Below are 23,084 nucleotides of genomic sequence, written 5' to 3'. Positions count from 1 at the left end.
TGTCAATTGCTTTTACTAATCTTCTTTTCTAAATTTACTCTAAGTGACAATTATAATTGAAACCCCTGACTAAAAGTACCATGCATCAAGGAAATACCACAAATTCTTTTAACTTATTTCAAACACCATTTCTAAGGTTTTAAAGAATGTGTAGGAAGGATAGACATGCACTTACATGCAGACTCACTGAATTACAAAAATTTGTTGAAAGAACTACTTTACCTAGCCGTTGATTTTACATTACTTCACTCATGGTTTTCTATTAGTACACATTTATTTCAGCTGCCTCATTATATTCATTGTTTGATTTCAGGATTATCTGTTAAATACTGAATTATTCAAGGTAGTCAAACACAGCAGATAGATAGATAACTTCTGGTACATAATGATCAAAATACCTAATACCACTTTGAACATCTCTGATAACTTGCCAAAAATAGCATACTTAATATGAAACACTCTAGAACAGAGATCTGATTCTTACTGTAAAAGAGAACACACCCATTAATCAGGTTTTGCTTTGGAAACTTTCTTATTTTATTCTCTTTCTAGGACTTTTGAAATAAATATTTAACTTAAGGAGATTAGTTTTAGTTAGTATAGAAAAAGATATTGTGCTTTTTTCTCTTAAAATGAAACCCAAAGGTATTAGAACAACCTTCATCTATTGTTCCTGAAATAAGCAAAAGCTAAACAAGCGTAGTATACGTGCTGTAAATATGCAAAAACAGGGGATTCATTATCACACCTTCTAAGTCATTCTGTGTACGTTGATAAGCTTTGCTGCTGGGAAATGCTAGGTTTTCATCTCATAGTGAGACTGTTAATGTTACTTCACCTCTGGGGAATTTATGCAGTTATGAAGCACTGGCATAAGACAAATCATATACTCTGCAATTCCCACTGAATATACACAGAGTCTTTGCATATCAGCACAGGTGAGGGCAGAGGGATGGAAAACAAGAAGTTCACAACTGAGTGAATGTAACATCTTTTCCCCTGTGGCAACGCCATCACGGAACGTGGCAGAACAAAACCCAAGTCCAGTTATATCCACTGGGAGTGTTGATTTCCGTGAGACCAACCTGGCTGATATGGCAGACATGAAGCAGACAAGGCAAAGCATGTCATTGCACTGTAATTTTTTCTGGTGGTTTTCAGGGCCATTAAAACCAGGCCTCCTCCTGTCTAGAAACTCTGAAAGTATAAAAAAAATTCCACAGGTTCACTGGGAAATTGAGGCATAACTATTTTTATTGATGAAAACAACATCAAAAGATATAAAATTAAAAAAAATAACAAGGGGGGGAAGGAAAAAACCAACCAAACAAACAAACCCTTCACTCTATACCTGTTCATTTTTAAAATTTTAGAATTTTCTTTAAACTTCTACTCTGGAATGATGGAAGATGGGACAATAAATACGATTCAAAGGGGAATCCAAACACCCACTAGTGAGGTATACTGTTTATACTACATTGTTTTATTTACACATTCAGCTTCCCAAGCTTTTTAAAACTATATTTAGCTAATGCATTCAATCATGTAACTCTAATATACTGCTTTAATTTTTTATGTTAGTGAGCTCGTTTTCTTGACCATGTTAAAAATCAGGGCACTAAATATTGCAAAAATGTAAGTTAGAAAGATCTAAATTTGAAAAATTTGCTGAACAACTAAATGAACTATGCATAGTTTAAAATCTAATTGTTAGTTCAAATATTTTAATGAAATAAATTATAATATTTCTGTTTGCCTGTTCAAAAAACAAACAAAGAAAAGAAAATTAAATTGGCTGTTTGCTAGTATTGGTTTTGGTTGAGTGGAAAAGGCCAAGTTACAGCAATGATATAGCTATAACATGATAATAAATATGGTATAAATTTGATATGATTTGAAAAGAATATTTAAAGTATCTGTATGCTAACTGGAAAAAGTCTGATAATCTGGATTCTTACTAGGAAAAGGAAAAAAAGTCTCTTATCCTGTTGCTGCTTAAAGAGGTGTGTTGTGCTGGCTCCCATATTGACTTACTTTTGAAAAGCCAATGAGTTGCTAGACATGTTAGGTTAGGCAATAAAAAGCTTACCTGTACACACACAAAGGAGCACAGGGAGATGATGGCAGGTGGGAGAGAGAAATACCACCTTGCTCCAGCTCTTCCCAGGACCATCACAGGAGCCATCAGCCCATCACAGGCCCATCTCCACAAGCCCAGAAGAAACTCAGAGGGTCCTAGGCAAGTGGGGGAACCGCAATACACAATGCAGAGACACAACCTCTACCCTAGCCTCCTCGGGGCTGTCCCAGCTGATCCAGAGCCCCAGGGGCTTGGGGACACCCCGCACCAGGAGCTCTCCAGTCACGTCACAGACTGAGGGGGTCTCTGCCCAGGGGTACAGGGCTCATCGTGGGGTACAGGGAAAGAGCATTTTAGGATTGCACAAGGTTGATTATGGAGTATTTAGGGGAGGAACAAATGTCAGAGAAAGGGATGGATTAAGGTGGTTTGGGGAGGAACAGATATACAAAAATATAGGAACAAAGGAATGGAAGGGGCTGGTTGTGTGTAAACCGGGGCTGGTCATTACACTTGTGTGACATTGCCTTGTGCCTGGCTAGCACAGCCTGTCCTGTCTCCTGATTAAACTCAATTTCTAATGCTTTTCCTGGGAGAGGGACTCTATTCTCTGTGCATGTGTGTGTACGGGGGTCTAAGTGCAGCAACTGGAGTCAGACCATGGGCTGGAGGGCTGTGTGTCTGTGGTGCAGCACCTCAAGTGAGTGTGGGTGTGCAAGTGAGTGTGTGAGCACTGCCAAAGATGCAGCCAGATGAGCTGGTGAGTAGGTGAAGTAGCCTGGGAGCTGGGTGGGGTGGGGTGGGGGGCGTGTGTGTCTCAGAGGGTGAGGCACCTGAAGGAGGTGGCTACTGGAGGGGCCATAAGGTCCCAGCTAACTGCTGGGAAGACCAGCCTGGGGGTTGACTGAGACCCATTTGTGTGTGTGTGCCTGTGTGTGCTCAGATGTAGGTCTGAGTACCAGCAACTGGACTGGGACTGCAGCCTCGGGGACTCACATGGCCAGGTGACAGCAGCTGGGGAGACTGGGATCCAGGGGCAGCTACTGGGAAGACCAAGTATCTCAGCACAGCTGCTGAAGGGACTCACATTGTCCATGCATTTATTTCAAACTAACAGATCTCCATATAAGAGAGGAGAGCCAGAGAGGAGAAACAGGATGAGGCTGTTGGTGCTGTCTGTATTCGCATGAGTACTGAGTATGTCTGTCAGCGTTAATCTGCGCGGCAAGATGTGATTAGAGTATAAACGTGTGGTGTATACATGTGCTTTGTGTGTGTTTGTCTACTGGGAATATAGCACTGTATTCCAACTTCTGACTGCATCTGGGGTCATGGGGCTGCTGGGTTCAGCAACTCCCTATTGAACAGTGTGCACTGCTTCTTTCAGGGGTTCTTCTGTTTGTTTTTTTTTCTTCTTGGTATGGGTTGGTTGGGGTTTTTCTGTAACTCACATAGTGTCATGACTACATATAAAAATGAAATAACAACATTGGCTGTATGTTATTGTTATTAAATAATATTTGGGATTATTTTAAGTTAAATCTGATTACTTCAACAAATGAAGCAGTTTTCCCTCTGTAGGAGCAGAGTGACTTGTTTCAAACTAGAGCAGAATTTAGAGTCTCAAAAGAGTAAGTAACAATAGGTACTATTTAATTTCCAATTAGTTTGATGATTGCTACTTTTTGGAAGCAAAACTAAAAGTCTCAAGATTAAACCTCTCACTTGTAAAGACAGGCCAAAGTTGACTAGCAAAAAATGTTAATTTAATCTGCTTCAATCAGTCTTTCAGCCATCTAAAGCTGAGTTAAAGCTGCATACTTCTAGCCTTCATCAGTTGATAACTTAAGTTCATTAAGTTTATAATTTGTTACTATATGCTTTTTCTACCATAAAAGTGATTAAATTTAATACTACAAAAACACTTTTCAAAATACAAAAATTTCAAAAGAGGCTTTTATACTAATGAAATAAGAGGCCTGAGACATATTAAATAGGCATTCTTTCACATTTGCCCGAACGATACAGACTGAGTAGGGCCAGAAGCAGCTGCTATCTGCATGGGAAAGGAAACATTGAATAACTCTTGTATGATACACAATGGGGAGAGATCATTACCTGTAGTGACTTCCAGGACTGAGGTATTCCAGTCCTTCTTAACCTAATTCCCAGTGAAACCACAAGAGATGTGTAAGCTCAAAACAAACGGATTTGTATTAAAAATACTAAACATATATTTGTGTATTGGGTTTGCATGGCAAGGTTTTGGTAGCAGGGGGGCTACAGAGGTGGCTTCTATGAGAAGCTGCTAGAAGCTTCCCCTATGTCTGACAGAGACAATGCCAGCCAAGACAGACCCACTGCTGACCAAGGCTCAGCCCATCAGCAATGGTGGTAGCGCTTCTGTGATAACATGTTTAAGAAGGGGGAAAAAAACCTGGGCAACTGCAGCTGGCAAGAGGAGTGAGAATATGTGAGCGAAACAACTCTGCAGACACCAAGGTCAGTGAAGAAGGAGAGGGAGGAGGTGCTCCAGGCGCCGGAGCAGAGATTCCCCTGCAGCCCATGGTGAAGACCATGGTGAGGCAGGTTGTACCCCTGCAGCCCACGGAGGTTAACAGTGGAGCAGATATCCACCTGCAGCCTGTGGAGGACCCCATGCCGGAGCAGGTGGATGCCTGAAGGAGGCTGTGACCCCATGGGAAGCTCACCCTGGAGCAGGCTCATGGTAAAACCTGTGGACCCGTGGAGGGAGGAGCCCACACTGGAGCAGATTTGCTGGCAGGATTTGTGACCCCGCGGGGGACCCACGCTGGAGCAGTCTCTTCCTGAAGGACTGCACACTGTGGAAGGGACCCACGCTGGAGCAGGGGAAGAGTGTGACAACTCCTCCCCCTGAGGAGGAAGGAGCAGCAGAAGCGTGTGATGAACTGATTGCAACCCCATTCCCTGTCCCCCTGCACCGCTGGGGCGGAGAAGGCAGAGAAATTGGGAGTACAGCTAAGCCTGGGAAGAAGGGAGGGGTGGTGGGAAGGTGTGTTTAAGATTTGGTTTTATTTCTCATTACCCTATTCTGATTTAATTGGCAATATATTAAATAAGTTTCCCTGAGTGAAGTCTGTTTTGCCCATGACAGTAATTGGTGAGTGATCTCTCCCTGCCCTTATCTCAACCCATAAGCCTTTCGTTATATTTTCTCTCCCCTGTCCAGCTGGGGAGGGGAGTGATAGAGCAGCTTTGGTGGGCACCTGGCATCCAGCCAAGGTCAACCCACCACAGTCCTTATGATGCATTTTGCAAATGCACAAGCTACCACTTTTTGAGGAATATCTTTTTGTAATTTTGTTTTGTCAATAACATTTATACTGGACAGCTATTAAAAAAATCTATGTGCTATAAGGACTCTAGAATACAATAACTTACTATCTGGCAAGGTGTAATAGGTGCTTTTATTTAATATCTAAGGTCTGCAACCAAAATTACTGTCTTCCCTATTTTCCCAAAACAATGGAGACTATTTTTCTTGTCCGGCATAATTATATAGCTTTACCACATACACACACAAAAAATCACTTTATGAATGAACCAAGCAAACAATCACAAAAAGATAGGACAGGTTGTTCCTTCTAAGCAAGAAATAAAAGAAGAAAGCAGTCTAAGTAATGTGGGAAAGTGGAGTCCTGAATGCCCTGAGGATATTGCCCAAGATCTAGGAACCCTGGGGAAATAGAAGAATCAAAAAGATTCTTGAGTTTTGGTCAGACTGGTAATGTGTACTTGTCTATTAGTAAAGTGAGTGTTTAATGGTTCCTTCAGAAAGTCTATGTATTTACTTTAACTGTCTCAAACACAGGATAATTCAACTACATACCAGTCCCAACTATATGTGGGCATTCTGAAATAGTCAGTTTAAACTATTTGGAATAGTTGCCCATAAGGAAAATGTTTCTCAGAGGTCTCGGAGTTGTATAGTCTATACTACAGGATTTGTCAGGAGGACATATATGATAATGGCACCTGGATACAATTGGACATTAGAGGCATCCTATCATTGCCAGGGTTTTCCACCAGAAAACAAGGTCACATATTTCACAGGATTTTTTACTTTTTTTTTCATGATAGGCTCAAATAATTATCTTACTTGAGAAAAGCATGTAAGATGGAAATACCTACCAAAGCTGTTGAATTTTAGCAGAAATAAACTTCGGAAAACAAAAACATAAGGGAGAGGCTGAGAGAGCTGGGACAATTTAGCCTGGGGAAGAGAAGGCTTGGGGAGGGCATCTTATTGGTGTGTATTAATACCTGATGAGATGAGAGGGTGTAAAGAAGATGAAGCCAGATTCTTCATGGTGATATCCATTGACAAGACATGAAGCAATAAGCACAAATTGAAACACAGGAAATTCTGCTTAAAAATAAGTGAAAACTTTTTTACTGTCATGATAAACACTGGCACAGGTTGCCCAGAGAGGTCATGGAGTATCTGACCTTGGTGGTATTCAAAACGCATCTGGACATAGTCCTGGGCAGCTTGCTCTAGGTGACCCTTCTTTGAGGAGGGCACTGGACTAGATGAGCTCTAGAGGTCCCTTCCAACCTCTGCTATTCTGTGTTTTGTGGTACTAGTAGGCTTCCGTAGCTATAAATATCATTTGTTACTTCTGCTTAAAATAAAATACCGAATTATTGCTTAGTTCTCAAATACATATGTAATAGAAAGAATTACTAAAGCTGTGTAATAAAAAGGTATTAATGAAGCTGTTAGATTAATCAGATTTTGATATCACTCTGAATTTTCATTATGTGTGTGGTGAAAAACTGTCTTTTAGTTTATAATGCTTATATCACTAACACAGGAATTTATTTCATTGCTATCAACCCTGATAAGATACATAGCTGTGGCTCATGTAATTAAGATATGTTTGCATTTAATACAGTACATGGTATAAACCTGCATTTTAAAAGGATGATTTAAATTAAGAAAGGACATTTCCATAATTGTAAGAATCTGAATTGTAATAAAATACTTCCACTTGTCATTCACAAGCAGTATTCTATCAGTGAAGTTTACCCTTACACCCAATATCTGACATATTATGCAGAGCAACAGATATACATCTGAAATAATGATCTTCCCAGATATTTTCCTAAAGCTTTAATTCCATGGTAAGTATTTGGCTAGACATAAGATGTATTGAAAAGGAACAAAAAAGTCATTTTCAGTGTTGGTTATTCTATTCCAAACTTCCCTTTGTTGTTCTGTTGATTCTTAGTTTTCTGGTGCATCAGCAAGATGAGCCCCATTGTTTTTGTGATCTCCATTTAATAGGCTTAAGACACAGAGTTAACATAAGCAGTGCATTTAAATTCATAGTCACCAATAGTGGTATTATATATGTATCCTCAGTAAACTTTGTAAAAATAAGTTATAAGTGCAAAGGATCACAGAATACATACTCGTATTGAGTTGCCAAAATAAAGTGGAATTTCATAGATTTCTTTTTTTAATAAAATTGTTAAAATCTTTTTAAAGAGAAGAGAACTATGTCTGTTAAATGCTTTTATATGCATTACACGTGTATGTCATAGTCACCAGAAACACAGTTGTTGCAGTGTATTTGTCATTTCTAAAGTGATACAGGCCCTACAGTTCCAGGAAAAAAGGAAAGTCTAAATTCATAAATTATTTGATGGTGTGTGGGGAAAAATAGTTGAAACAGCTTATGTAAGCACAGAACTTAAAGGCATAGATAAATTAAGAAGCCCTTCTATTTTCAATATAACAACAGTGTGTTTGATCTTGAGTAATGACTTACGAAGCACAAAAATCAATAAAGATTCCATTCTAAAAAATTACATTTTAATAACTATCTTGGTGAACATAAGCAGCAATTGACAGCAACACTGACATCCTCTTGTCTTCTTTCAAAGTTGTATACGTACATCTATGTAGGAGCCTGAAATATGATTTATGCTATGCTAGGGATGAGCTAAATTTCCAAATGGTGAACGTAGCTTCTGGAAAAGAGTTAGATTTTGAGTAATAAAGGAAGACAATGTTTAGATAGGGGCATGCCTTTGTGTGGAACTGACTTTCTGCAAGTTGCATTCCAGGCATGCTTTTAAAGCAAAGATAAGACTGAATGCAAAGCAATTTATTATAGAAAAAGCGAGCAAGCAAATACATACTTAAAGCAAACTGCAATGTGAAGTACAGATACTTTTTCCAAAAGTAAATCCCTAGAGATGCCTGATCACACAAGGATAACAGTGTAAGAGCAGTAGTTGTATGAGTCAGCTCTTTACTACGTCCGTGATATTTAAACACAAATTTCTACCACTGCCTCTTTAGCAATGCTTAAAGGTAAAGGACTTTTTTGCTGCACTTGTATACATTTCCTACCTTGGAACTGAGCATTAAATCCCTTTCGTCTGTGGTTGCTGTCAGATGTAAAATGGAGTCGTAACCAGTTCTTACTGCTGATAACAGGAGAAGGTAGATTCATACCAGTCAACCTGGAAAAAAAAAAAAAGAATCTAATGTAAATGGTTGAAAAATTATTGTGTGCAGTACTTAGAAGAAAAAACACCCAAGAAAATAGCCAAAATATATTGTTGTACTGTTTACAATGTATTTGACACCTATGATTCACTGTTATCTAATCTCAATTTATTACTAGTTTAGTAACTGTTATCCTGAGAGAAATGTTTTCTTTTCCAGTACAGCTAGCCATCTTATGGTCAAAACTTCTATCTCCAAACTACTCTTTTGTGAATTAAAGAAGAAAAGCAATCATCTTGTGCACGTGTGTGTGCTCGCGTGTGTGTATGTATGCATACGTGTGTCAAATCATTCAGCAAAAAATAAGCAAATTCATTTATGACAAAATTTCATCATCTGACTCTCTGCTGTGTCAGTTACCTCACAGAAAACCAAATCTTAGGTGTTAAGAAAGGATAAATAAGAGTTATGGGTACTAGTTAATGGTAAGCTTGTGTGACAAATTATTGGTACATAACTATCCTGCTAGAACTGTTTTTGTGTGTATTAATTCCTATGCATATTTAATAAAAAACAAGTTTAAACACAACTGAATGCAGGCTAACTAGCTTGCATAACTATGCATATTGTGAAGAAAGAGTGCACACAAAGAATTTGTCCAATATAGGCAACAGGCCCTTGGGCCACTTTGGATCATACCATAGTCTATTATGGCACCACACCATTTGTTAGTATGAACACGCTCAAGTAGTTACCACAGAGTACCTCGTATGCTGTAAATTGATGTCTTAGTTTACCAGGTGGCTTTTTTTTGTTTGACCATACTCCAAGTTTCAGATTTAGACTTTTTTTTTTCTGAATAACTCTGGAGAACTACAAGAAATGCAGTTTCTCCCTTTCAAAAATGTTGATTATTTGAAACAAACCCAAACTGATCAATATCAGAAATTATCAGCTAAGGGATAACTTGTGTGAGGTTATGTTTGCCAAACTAGAGTAGACATAATACGTATTATCAGAGTTAACAAATAACCCAAAAACTGAAATAAGATTTTGTCTCTCTGAAATGAATCAATGTAGTGATATAGATGCCTTTTTCATTGCAATATACAATTTCAGAGTTTCATTAAATATCCTAGATTACTAGGAAACCCATCATGTTAAGAAATACTGATGCTGGAGTCATGGCTGAAACCCTCTTCTTTCTGCAATGGAATAAGACCAACATACTGACATATATAAATTCTTAATAGAAATTTTTTTTTTTTTTTTTTCATTAGGACATATAAACTACATCAGAGACATTTCTGTTCTCATTCATAATCTCATTTTCTTCATCTGGCTGTTAAAAAATAAGGAACAACAAAACTCTACTTAAAATTATTTTAACAGCTTTGATTGAAAAAAAGGATAGATTGTTTAAAGGAGGATTTATACATTTCAAAATGTTGGGACTGGCATTTAATAGTTCTTACAGGTGTTGGTCAAAACATTCAAGCCTGTACATGTTTCTACATCTCACTCAACTGGACTTTTATACTTTACATACTCTTCCATACACTCTTTAGACCATTTCAGAACTTAGTGTATTTTAAAAACTCCTTAGATTAGGCACTCTAAATATTTCTATGAGCCGGCATTTGCTGTTTCAAAGCTACTTAGAATTTGGCTGTACCTATAGAAACTATGGTGATATAATTAAAAGGAAAAGAAAAAAACCGTATGTGGAATACCAAAAATATTTAATTTGCTAGTACTTCTTAGCTACTGACACAATATATGCTAAATCTAAAAGTTTTTACTTAGGCTGCAGTTCATATCACTGAACTGATAACTCATTTGTCCACATACACAAACTTATCTCCTAGAAATAGTGCTTTGGGGGTTGGTTTTCTTTTTTAAATGAAATATACATGGAGTAACATTCTGTCTGGCATATCCAGAGCTCCGGATTTCAAAGTTTGCAAAACTGCTGGCTGGAATATTAAAGTGTTATATTAATTGAATTGTACATTAATAAAAGAGTAAAAGAACATCATTATAAAAGCACATTCAAAGCAGATCTTTTATTAATTACATTTCTAATAAACAGCTATTTCCCAGACACACAATACACACAAATATTTTCAGATCCATGTGAACTCTACAAGGTACAGCTAAATAGTCTCAAATCTTCCCATTATCCTAAGAAAGATAATGATAATATGAACATGACACTCGGACAGTATTTTAAGCAACCTATTTTATCAGAATTTTAATTTAGCAGTATAATTTCTATGCTACTGTGTACTAGACAGGAACATGTTCTTTACCAGCAACGCTGTTTGTGTTTTAACTGAAGAAAATGTGAAAGTGAAATGTGACTTAGTGGCTAATTTAGTTGTAAGGCTGGTTTGGGAAGCAAGCTTATAACCAGTGTATGACATGATTTTTCTGTGAAGTGTTCAAAACCTCTTCACTGTACTACATAAATTCAGAAATGGCAACAAATCCTGAATGGGGTGTCAGACTGCAATCCTGTGGCCCACACGTGTACATCAAAGGGGGTGCCTCTAAACTAAGTACTTCACTCTGTAGCATTCATCATGTGCAGGTGGGACTTCCCATGGACAACATCGGAGTTTCCAGTAATGGCAGATCTAAAAGTTTGTGGATACAGTGTAAAATTGCTCCTTACATGTTAACTCTTTAACTGGAATTTCTGAAGGGCAGGCAATCCAAGCTGTGTGTGAAAAGGAGAGGTGGATATAGTTACTGCTGAAAGTGGTAGATTGCTGTCTGAATTGGTACAGCAGGCAGATCTGTAACTCACACAATAGTTGAAGGTAGTATGAAAAAATGATGTTTCCTTCTCACTTATTTTTAGGTCTTATTTATCAGGGAATAGGACTCGAATATAATATCTCCATCACACAGCAAATGTCAAAATGGAACAAAAATTTTAATAACATTACAGGTGTGCTCCTTGGAGAAAAGTAAAAATCAGTACTGCCAAGGAAAGTTTGTTTCCAGTCCCACAAAGCTGAATGCTACATCTGATGCAAAAGATACAAAATCTGGGGAAAGGTCCCTAAAACACACCGCCATTCATTTTTCTCGTATACAAAATGCAACTCCATGTTCACCAATAGAGAGGCTGAACACCACTGCTCAACTAATAAATGACACAATGATCCCTCCCAGTCCCACAGAGAACAACACAGTGCTGCTTCTGAGGCTGCAGGAAGAGGAGGAACATTTTGTTTGAGCTTTACCAATTAAGAGGTGCATCATTGTCGTGGTTTAACCCTAGCTGGCAACTAAGCATCACACAGCTGCTCGCTCGCTCCCCCCTTGGTGGGATGGGGGAGAGAATCAGAAGGGTGAAAAGGGAGAAAACTTGTGGGTTGAGATAAGAACAGTTTAATAATTGAAGTAAAATAAATTAGAACAGTTAAATAGGTAAAGCAAAAGCCGTGCACGCAAACAAAGCAAACCAAGGAATTAATTCGCTACTTCCCATGGGCAGGCAGGTGTTCGGCCATCCCCAGGAAAGCAGGGCTCCATCACGCGTAACAGTTACTTGCAAAGACAAAATGCCATCACTCCAAATGCCCCCCCCCCCCTTCCTTCTCCTTCCCCCAGCTTATATACTGAGCATGAAGTTATGTGGTATGGAATAACCCTTTGGCCAGTCTGGGTCAGCCCCCCTGGCTGTGCTCCCTCCCAGCCCCCCATGCAACCGGCAGAGCATGGGAAGCTGAAAAGTCCTTGACCAGTGTAAGCACTACTTAGCAACTATTTAGCAACGGCTTAGCACTACTTAGCAAGAACCAAAACATCAGTGTATTATCAACATTGTTCTCATCCTAAACCCAAAACACAGCACCATACTGGCTACCAAGAAGAAAATTAACTGTATCCCAGCTGAAACCAGGACAATCACGTACCACAGTTTCTGACTAAGTGCCCATATGCTCTCTGTGTGCTGGCGTTAGTGCAGTGTGCTTCCTCTGACTCGGTGCAGCCTTTACTGTTATGGGCTAACTTCTGATATTAGTTGAATATTCATGGAAAACAAGCAGTTTGGTTATGTCTGTACTAGTAAATTGAACAGTCGCACTTCACACCAATTCCTGCTTGAGGGTCTACACTATTAAATGCTACAACAACAAATCACAGAATCATAGAATCACAGAATGGTTTGGGTTGGAAGCGACCTTTAAAGATCATGTAGTCCAACCCCCCCTGCCATGAGCAGAGACATCTTTCACTAGACCAGGTTGCTCAAAGCCCCATTCAACTTGACCTTGAATGCTTCCAATGATGGGGCATCCACAACATCTTTGTGTGACCTGTTCCAGTGTCTCAGCACCCTCATCATGAAACTCTTCTGCCCCTGACTCGATCTCGATCCCTTGACCTTTCCTGGGCACAGTGTAGGCATTAGTCTAAACTACAGGGTCACAATAGGCATTGTGAATGTGACCACCTCTTCTGAGGTGTTCAGGAAACACTAACAAGCAGGACTTAATCATGCTGCTATGTTGCTCTGAAAGCAAAGGTGCAACTAAAGCAAAGTTGTCTCTACTTCAAGTGGGCACACACAGTATTCATTCCTGTTGCAGATGAATGGAAACAGAGTAATTTTAGCTCAGATTAGGTATTCACTCTAAAATCAGATGAAGACTTGGAATTCCTTTATATCAGACAGAAATTATTCAGATGAGGTAAAGAACCACATTTCTTAATATCAAAGTTCTCTTTAGAAGCTTTCATGCTTTGATCTTTTTTGACGATTTCTCCAATGTTGTCTAAAAAGAATATTGAAAGTCTTTCTCAGTTCTTTTTTAACTGAAGACATTTATTGTTTGGGGAGCAATACAAAAGAAATCTAATTCTTCAGTTATGTTTGAGTTCTGCCTCTGCTCTGAAAAGGTTAATGCTTTTCTGAAACTGGTTTTAAGGCCTAGCATGTGATAGCCTGACTTGGATAGAATAAGTGATATCTAATCTAAATTCCATTAATCAAGTTTTTCATATACACACACATACACATGTATATATAATGTTATATAACCAGCCAGTCAAAGGAGGTGATTATCCTGCTGTATTCAGCATTGGTGTGGCCTCACCTTGAATACTGTGTGCAGTTCTGCGCCCCACAACTTAAGAAGGATGTGAAGGTCCTTGAATGCAGCGTCCACAGGACAACAAAGCTGGTGAAAGGGCTGGAAGGCATGTCCTATGAGGAGTGGCTAAGGACTTTGGGCTTGTCTAGTTTGGGGAAAAGGAGGCTGAGGGGTGACCTTATTGCTCCTTAGAGCTTCCTGAGGCAGGGAAGTGGAGAGGGAGGTGCTGAGCTCTTCTCCCTGGTACCCAGTGACAGGACGTGTGGGAATGGTTCAAATCTGCGCCAGGGGAAGGTTTAGAGTGGACATTAGGAAACATTTCTTTACCAAGAGGGTGGTCAAACACTAGAACAGGCTTCCTAGAGAGCTGGTTGATGCCCCAAGCCTATCAGTGTTTAAGAGGCATTTGGACAGTGCCCTTAACAACATGGTTTAACTTTTGGTCAGCCCAGAAGTGGTCACGCAGTGGGACTAGTTGATCGTTATAGGTCCCTTCCAACTGAAATATTCTATTCTATTCTATTCTATTCTATTCTATTCTATTCTATTCTATTCTATTCTATTCTATTCTATTCTATTCTATTCTATTTATTTGGGCATTTTCTGGAAATACTTGGTCTGATTTGCAGCAGTGTTGAGTTTTCATCTCCACTACTGATGTCAGACAGGTCCTTAGCTTCTAATATCAGAGGGTTAAAATTGGTTGTCACTTGGACAAGTGACAGGTTTGAATGCTCTGTGCTAAACTGTTTGAGGCCATGCACTGAAGGGGAATTAAAGGAAACATAAAATAGCTGTTCATCCACTGAGTATCAATCATTCAGTGACCTATTAAAGAGCAACCCCATGGGAAAAAAATAAACAAACAGAACATAATTTTTTCAAGTTACATCGTATAATGATGCATTCACCTGTGGGCTCAGGATGAAGATTGCTCGGGGAATCTCATTTCTGTGTGCTAGATTTTGCACTGTGCTCTATGGGCCAAGGCAGACTTCCAGGAAATTCCTGTGTGTGCTGCCTGTTACAGCATCATAAAGAACTAAAGGGACAGGTTTTGAGAGCTTTATAGCCATATTAGTATAATACTACACCTCTGCTGATAAACACCGCTTCTCCAAGAAATAATGAGAAATAATTAAACCATCTCAGCTACTCTCCTTCTAGATCTGAAGGCAGCCTGGCTGTAGCAGGATCAGAGACAGCAGAGGAGGCTCTCTTACTGTTGATTATTGTGAGGAGTAAATAACCTTTTTCATGTTTTACTACTTTAAGTGATGCTTTAATTTTGATTCTTATTCCATAATTTCCTCACACAGACACTAATCTACTGTTTACACAAGTAATAAGGCATTCTGTTTTCATATAGCCTTGAAGGAGTAATGTTTTCCTTATGTGTAGTATGTCAGATATAGAAGCATAATGCCCTTTGAAGTCTCTATTGCATTATTAAGAGGTTGTGTTAGGTTTTATTAGAATTATTACTAACAAGTTTGTCACTAAAATATTTTTTATCTAGCTAAAATTTTCCATTAGTTATAAAATCTTGTTTGACTGCAATTCAGGTATAGCAACACTACTTTACATTTAATTAAAAGAATTATCTAGAGAGGAAGAACAATTTTGGTTTTGATTGTGGATTTGCTAAGAAAAGAAAGTAATAAATGTTTTTGTCTGAACCAATAAACAAAAACTTGTTTCCTTTATAGGGTTCTTGACATTGTTTTGTCTATAACCAAATGATAATCTATACTTATCATAGAAAACAACTGATACTTCACTTTTCTGAAATTGAAAATGCAGGAAAGAATTAAAATATATGAAATCTGTGAGTTTTGGAGGGGTTTTTGCCAACTCATTTAATTTAGCTATTTTCCCTATTTTCTATTCAGACAAACATCTATATGTGGCTGAATTAACATAATTTGTTCCAAAATATAGTAAAATTAAAATAAAATTAATTGAATCAAGCGTAAACAAAATAAAATGAGATTTGAAAATACAAGCTGTATAAGGACTAGTTCAGACTAAAAATATACAGAGAAGCCTTCCAACAAAACTCATTATGCATCAGTTTTGAATACTTCTGCTATTTCTATATTCATCTAACCACAAAAGTATTTCCATTTTTAATGATTTTTTTTTTTTTTTAATTTTGGAAATATTGTAAAACATTTAGTGAGTTTCTATAACAGGTCTCTGGGTTAGGAGCTGAAGAGATAAAACCGTAATCTTCAATTTGGAACTAACTTCCACTTTGAAATCCTCTCAGATGAAATATAAACTTCTTCACCAAAAGGGTAGTCAGGCATTGGAACAGGCTGCCCAGGGAAGTGGTTGAGTCTCCATCCCTGGAGGTATTTAAAAGAAGGGTAGACGTGGCACTTGAGGAGACGGTTTAGTGGTGGACTTGGCAGTGCTAGGTTAATGGTTGGACTCGATGATCTTAAGAGTCTTTTCCAACCTTAATGATTATATGATTCTATGATTTATATGAGCATCCATACAGATACATGTCAAAATGAGAACTCCCAAGGATCATCCCTTGCTACTCGACAAAATAACAGGAAGTAGTTTACAAAGGGGTGAAGTATGATGGCTGCAGCAAATACATGAAGACAATGTGTACGTGTATATATATATATTCACTCTATATGTATTATATATACTCTATATGTATGTATAGAAATATCTATATTCAATATAGATATATTAAAAAAGGATATTAGAGGTCTGTTACCTCAAACTCATTGTAACACCAGGATAGCCAAGACTGTACCTGGTATCAACCAAAAGCAAGTAATGAGCTGCATTTGTCCCGTGTTTGTAGATGTATAGCTTTATAAACGGCGTTAGAGGGCATATGTGACATTGAAACATGCATACTGTGGCTGCAGTTTCACACAGAGACAAGATGCTCTAACAAGTGGTTGCTGCCTAAAGAAGTATGATGTTCTCTTCTGTTCTTCCTCCTCCTGCATTTACTGCTCCTGCCTCAACCCTTTGCTTCCGTATTGCCCCTCCTCATGTGTGTCAACTTCGATTCTTGCTGGAATTTCTGTGATCTGATTTAATTCATTAAAATGGCAGAAAATTATCCGCTCCATCCCCCAGGTGGGACATCTCTGTGCCATTTTAGTGAATTAAACTGCTCAAGGAAAAGAGAGACAAGAGTCAGAGCTGGCACGAATTCAGTGTCAGGAGCACAGGAAAGTAAAGTCAAATGGAGACTCACTGCATGTTGTGGAGCTGGGGGTCACCACTGGGGGAAGGAAGAATTTATAGCTAAATATAAGTTAGGGGACAACTCAACAAAATATAAGAGCTGACAGCTGGTCTAACAACAAGACTATTTGAATTACCAATGAAGTGAAACAATACTTATTTTGCTTGATAAGAGGCCAGACCACCTCCTAGATAAGAACTAAATATAACAGTTTCACAGAAAAAGTTTAAGTTGTGTCTTCTTTATGTGGAATTTGAAATAAGAGACTATTTATAACAGCTAACAATCTCCGAGGAAAGGGTTCAGAAGTGGGGAGAAGGAAAGGGAGGAAGATGGGGAGGGTGAGATGTTTCTCATTTTCTCATTTAAAGTAATTAGATTAAGCATGATTTTTCTCTCCCTTCTTCACCTGTTACCATAACCATGTGTAAATGGTTGTTTATTCTGGATGCTGTGAATAAATACTTTCATTTGCATTTTACCTTAATATTGCTTGGAATGAGAATGAATTCAAATGAGTGGATGTTTTTGGGTGGGGTCTTTTTTACCCTAATGCTATAAAGACATAGGAGCACCTTAGCAAGCCTTACAGCACCCTTAGATACTCTTCTGAGAATTATTGAGGATAACAGGGTATGTCCTTGGGAAGCTGAATGAGACTGACAGAGCTGCTTTCAGATGAGTCAGGAAAACTGATGACTAAGAGTAATCCTGCTCTTGCTGTACAGGAAAAATTTGACAAACACTTTAAGTCCTACGGGACCACAAGGACTTTGCCACAGAATTTTATATTAAAATATTTTTGTCAGTCTGAGCCTAAGAAAATAGCTTGAATTAAACCAAAAATTAATGACTATAAGAAGGATGGAAGAAAGGAAAACACATATAGACGAGTAAGGAAATAAGCCCAAGAATAAAGTCTTAACAAGAGATTGCACATTTCAATGATTCAGACCCTTTTAATTGAGTAGTCTAAGAATTCTACAATTTAATTTGCTGAGTTTTCCTACATATTAAGAGTAGAAGGTTTAACATTAATAAATGAGAGCATGCTGTGAAAGCTCCTCTTCAAAATGAAATAACCAAACATTAAATAAAAGACTATGCTCCATAATCATGTTATATGGAGTCACTGTGAAGTTACTACATTCATTAAGCTCATTACTAACTTCATTGTATTATAAACAAACATTGCCCAGGAAACATTTTGGATATATGTTTCATATAGAATGATTAAAAAGAGAAAAGTAAGAAGACTACTTTGCCTGTGATAATGAATTTTGAAAAGTTGATGAAGTTAGTTATTGATGAAGTTATTACAGAACATTTTCAAAGTCTGGTAAAATGTTACTCATTCCCTTCATTCCCTTCTCATGGCACTTATTAACTGTTACATTGAAACATGCTGATGACTGATCTAGTTAAAACTAAATTATTGTAATTTACTATAAAATTATTTCATGTTATATTTTTTTCCATTAAACAAATAAAGTTTTAAGTGACGAGGCCATAGACACATATCTTAAAATGGAAATTTAAGCAGAAATTTGATATATTTTTCAAAAAACGATTCAATTTATACCCTCCCAAGCTATAACATAAGTTTCTCATGTTGTCTGATCAGTTGTTTACACGCATGCTCAGAAGCACTTTGGCCTGGTGAAATAAGGATAAAAAGATGGGCTTCACCTTATCTAATTTCAGCTGTTGGCAGTGCAGTAGTCTCCATCTGGACTAGGCTCCTTGTATAGTCAATGGACAGGAGTAAGTATTTTGGGAGTGCATATCACCTGAGGTGTTTTAGATTTCCGTGCTAGTTTGAAATGAATCTCACCTTAGAAATGCTAGAGCTAACCAGATCAGTAAATATCAACACCTGAGCGTCATCGAAGGCATACAAATGCTATCATAATTCAGCTCATGGGACACGACATAACTCAGAACTTTATTTTTTATTTATTTTGAGAGGCAACCCTCTTCGCACTTTCTCTCTAATAATTCTACTTCCGTGCACAAAAGTCTCCAGCCTCTTTTGTGTATTTAGTTGTACCTCACACTAGACATTATACTTGCACATACTTTGTGTTTGGCTGGAGGTTAAAGACAAGGGCAAGATTTTTTAATTTTTTTTTTTAACTGGTGTTTGGAAAAGAGCTTTATTAAGAACATCTTGGTTTATTGATTCAACAGTGTCAGCAAATATTTTTCTTGATTATTGCTCTGATATTTGACAAATATCATAGGGACAATATTCCATGGCACTCTGGATAGAATATTCTTCCTCTGGAGGATTACTACTGCTCTCAAGCTGATGAATAAAAGAACAATAATTCCTTATACATCTAGGTTTTTTCTGATATATGGCTTTCATTGTCCAGCAAAAGTGGAACATTAAGTTCTAGGACACAGCAATCAATTATATTTTATTGTTCAATACAGTGATATTCAACCCAGGCCTTGAGTAGTGCAAGCCACTCTTCCATAGCTTTGCAAGTTCTTTTGTCCAGAGCCAGGGAAGATAAGTGTAGGTCCTAAAGTTAATATGGCAGCTGTCCTGAAGGGAAATGAAAATTTAAAACAAGCCCACAATTGAGCAAATATAAAACTAAATTGCAGGCTTTTTTGTTGCTACCAATATATAGTAATTGAGTACTTCAGAGATAAAATTCTACTTTAAAAATTCTTCCCTAGTTGAGTGTAATTATTAATAGTTGCAATGATAAAATATAGATCTTACAGCACACATAGTAAGTATTCTGTTTAGGAGCATTGCAGCTACAGTGTTTTTACTGCCATTGTCCAGATGGGCATTTTTGCTAACATTCTGAAAACTGTAATTTTTTTACTGTGTTCATATTAATCCCTTAACCAATTCTCTAGTGTCCCATATAGGGGAAATCTTAATTTCTTCAATAAAATTTAGAAATTGCACATCTAAAAAGTAGTTGCTAATTTTTTTTTCTTTAACTTTCAGTTATGAGTTCTTAGTATAGGATTAAGATCTAACAAGATACATTCCAAACAGCAGATATATAAATCAATGTTCAGTAACCATCCATCTTATTATGAAATATTTACTATTTGCCAGTGCACTTGTCACTTTTCATGCACATGCTAATCTCCCAGAATTGTTTATTTTTAGTCACAACAGCTAAGGAAAATACAAACACGCAGAGATAATTTTTTGCGTTTTCAGACATAACTGTTGTGAAAAAATCCTTTAAATGACATAAGAATAATATCTATTGCAGATAGGATGGGAATTTTTAAGTACATTGGGTACCTACTATACTTCTGTGCTGAAAAAGTCTATTCTCTAGTACTCTATAATGTCTTTTCATTTGTAGTTGCTACTGTAAGATTTTCAAAATAAGCTAAAATGAATATACAAATATAATGAATTGAAAATTGTTTTTCCATTCAGTGCAACTTATTTAATTTCATTACTTTAGTCACTGTTCTCCATTATGTTTTTTTTTTTTTTCTTGAATGAAAGATTTAGGTGTCCCATTTGGCTTTGTTATAAAATAACTAATGGAAAACAGAAATCAAGGAAAAAACCTAATTAAAAAAAGTCATTGGAAGGAATACTTCATAATTTAATTTTTTTTCTTAGATATTCATTTGCAGAAGTCACATTGTCTCTTCTCACTAAGAAAAAACCCCACACTTTTCTGTAATTAAAAAGCTTTGTCCATATATGGGGACGTTTAGCAACAGTCTCTAAAGGATGAAGGTAAGAATATTTTTACGAATTCTTCTACACCGTGCCTTTCTGCAATGACTATGGGGAATGAGTTTAGGATCAACCTATCTGACATGTTTGATAATAAAAAATAAGAAAAATCTCATGATTGTTTCTCTATCGTCTTATATGATCCTCTATTATGGATCTCTCAGACCATAAATCAATGAAATCCTGTTATCTTACAATAGAGTAACAACATCTGGTAAAAGAACATATCTCATTGATTCCCAGCTGCAGACTGGAGGGGCAGAAGGTGCTAACAGACAGCATTTCAGGTCTTCCAAGGATACAACTGTATACAGTTTAACTTATTTTCTGGAAAAAATGTACATTTCCTCTTAAAAACTTCATGACACTACATTTCTGTTTCATAATAGAGTCTCACAAAACATACGTATTTTTTAAAAACCTGTCTTAGATTTATGGAGTTTACCAAGATTCCATGGGAAAAAAAAAACAAAACCAAACCCTCATCTAATCAAAATAGAGGATAAAATTACCAGGATAAGAAAATTTCATAAATGTTATTCAGTCTCTATGTATATAATAAGATAGATTAACTGAACTGTGCACAGTGACATTTTATAATACTCCAATGTAATACATCTAGCATGTTTTTGTCCCTCAGTGAAGTATTATGTTTTGCTTACATATCATGCACTTTCATTTTCCCATAAATACGTTTACATTTCCTAGAGCTTAAAAAACAATAAGTGACAGGTCTAAAAACTAAATATCTTTATGGCAGAGTATCAAAACAGTTCATTATTAAACAGCCCCTACATTCAACAGTCACAGATAGCCCAAGGCATGGGAATCCATCTGACTTTGTACCTCCTTGGATCTGAGGAGCCTGACTCAGAGATGTTTCCTGGAAACTAGGCATATGCTGAGTTTCAGCATTTCATGTGCCTAACTTATAAATCTGAATAAAGTAAACTGAATCCAGCTCCAAGGTCTTACCTACAGCTGACAGTAGAAAAAATCTTCATGAGTCTTTGTCCTTTCAGAATCTAGTGGGTTTTATTGAGAATTGGTATATAAAAGACAATGGAGTAAGCAGTAGCAACAAACTGTATGCATAACCTTCTACGGTTTATTAAAAGGACAACTGGAATCCTCCTCAACCTACAGTTCTTGAACAACTTCCAAAGGCTACAGGATGTCTTGCTCACCAGGGTATGTGATGCCATGGGAGTGAACAGAAAAATGGGGTACTATACAACGAAAATGTAAGAATCATGTCCCATATGGAGAGCAGAAAAGAGAGATTCCTAATCTGTATCCAAAATATATTAAGTCAGTGAGGTTGAATGATCAGAAAGATTTCAGTTGTTTCCTATGTTGCTCATACATCTATCTTTGAATATCAGATAAAAACCAGAAACAAATATATCAGCAAATAGGAAATAGAAATCTTTGTATTGCTCACTATCCCCAATACTTGCAGTAACTTTTTGTGAGGGCTGCTGCTACATACTCCTTTCCACACCATTTCAAGCCAACTTCTTCGACAGTGTGTTCTCCCACATAGAATCGTTTAGGTTGGAAAAGACCCTTAAGATCATCAAGTCCAACCATTAACCTAGCACTGCCAAGTCCACCACTAAACCATGTCCCTAAGCACCACATCTACACGTCTTTTAAATACCTCCAGGGATGGAGACTCAACCACTTCCCTGGGCAGCCTGGTCCAAAGCTTGACAAGCCTTTTGGGGAAAAAAATTTCCTAATATCCAACCTAAACCTCCCCTGGTGCAACTTGAGGCCATTTCCTCTCGTCCTATTGCTTGTTCCTTGGGAGAAGAGACTGACCCCTGCCTTGCTACAACCTCCTTTCAGGTAGTTGTACAGAGCAATAAGGTCTCCCCTCAGCATCCTCTTCTCCAGACTAAACAAACCCAGTTCCCTCAGCCACTCCTCATAAGACTTGTGCTCCAGACCCTTCACCAGCTTCGTTGACCTTCTTTGGACACGCTCCAGCACGTCAATGTCCTTCTTGTAGTGAGGGGCCCAAAACTGAACACAGTACTTGAGGTGCGGCCTCAGCAGTGCCGAGTACAGGGGCACTATCACCTCCCTAGTCCTGCTGGCCATGCTATTTCTGATGTAAGCCAGGATGCTACTGGCCTTCTTGGCCACCTGGGTACACTGCTGGCTCATGTTCAGGTGGCTGTCAACCAACACCTCCAGGTCCTTTTCTGCCAGGCAGCTCTCCAGCCACTCTTCCCCAAGGCTGTAGCGTTGCATGGGGTTGTTGTGACCCAAGTGCAGGACCCGACACTTCACCTTGTTGAACCTCATGCAGTTGGCTTTGGCCCATCAATCCAGCTTGTCCAGATCCCTCTGTAGAGCCTTCCTACCCTCCTGCAGATCAACACTCCTGGCCAACTTGGTGTTGTCTACAAACTTAC

At 37.9% G+C, this 23,084-nt stretch overlaps 1 protein-coding gene across 2 annotated transcripts in view; it reads right to left on the bottom strand.

Annotated features, from left to right (window-relative positions):
• The window catches only part of CSMD1 (CUB and Sushi multiple domains 1), a 1,270,279-nt gene that overhangs the window by 495,054 nt on the left and 752,141 nt on the right, over positions 1-23,084 (bottom strand). For both annotated transcript variants that reach the window (XM_087775441.1, XM_087775442.1), the window contains exon 6: positions 8,487-8,599. In XM_087775441.1, coding sequence (XP_087631567.1) covers positions 8,487-8,599 — 113 coding nt within the window. The remainder of the gene's footprint in view (positions 1-8,486; positions 8,600-23,084) is intronic.

The sequence above is a fragment of the Nipponia nippon genome, unplaced genomic scaffold (assembly GCF_047370975.1).
Source record: "Nipponia nippon isolate SJK-2023a ecotype South Korea unplaced genomic scaffold, ASM4737097v1 scaffold_4, whole genome shotgun sequence".
Taxonomy (NCBI): Eukaryota; Metazoa; Chordata; class Aves; order Pelecaniformes; family Threskiornithidae; genus Nipponia; species Nipponia nippon.
The sequence above is the reverse complement of the archived record's forward strand: the minus strand, read 5'-3'. Positions and strand labels throughout refer to the sequence as shown.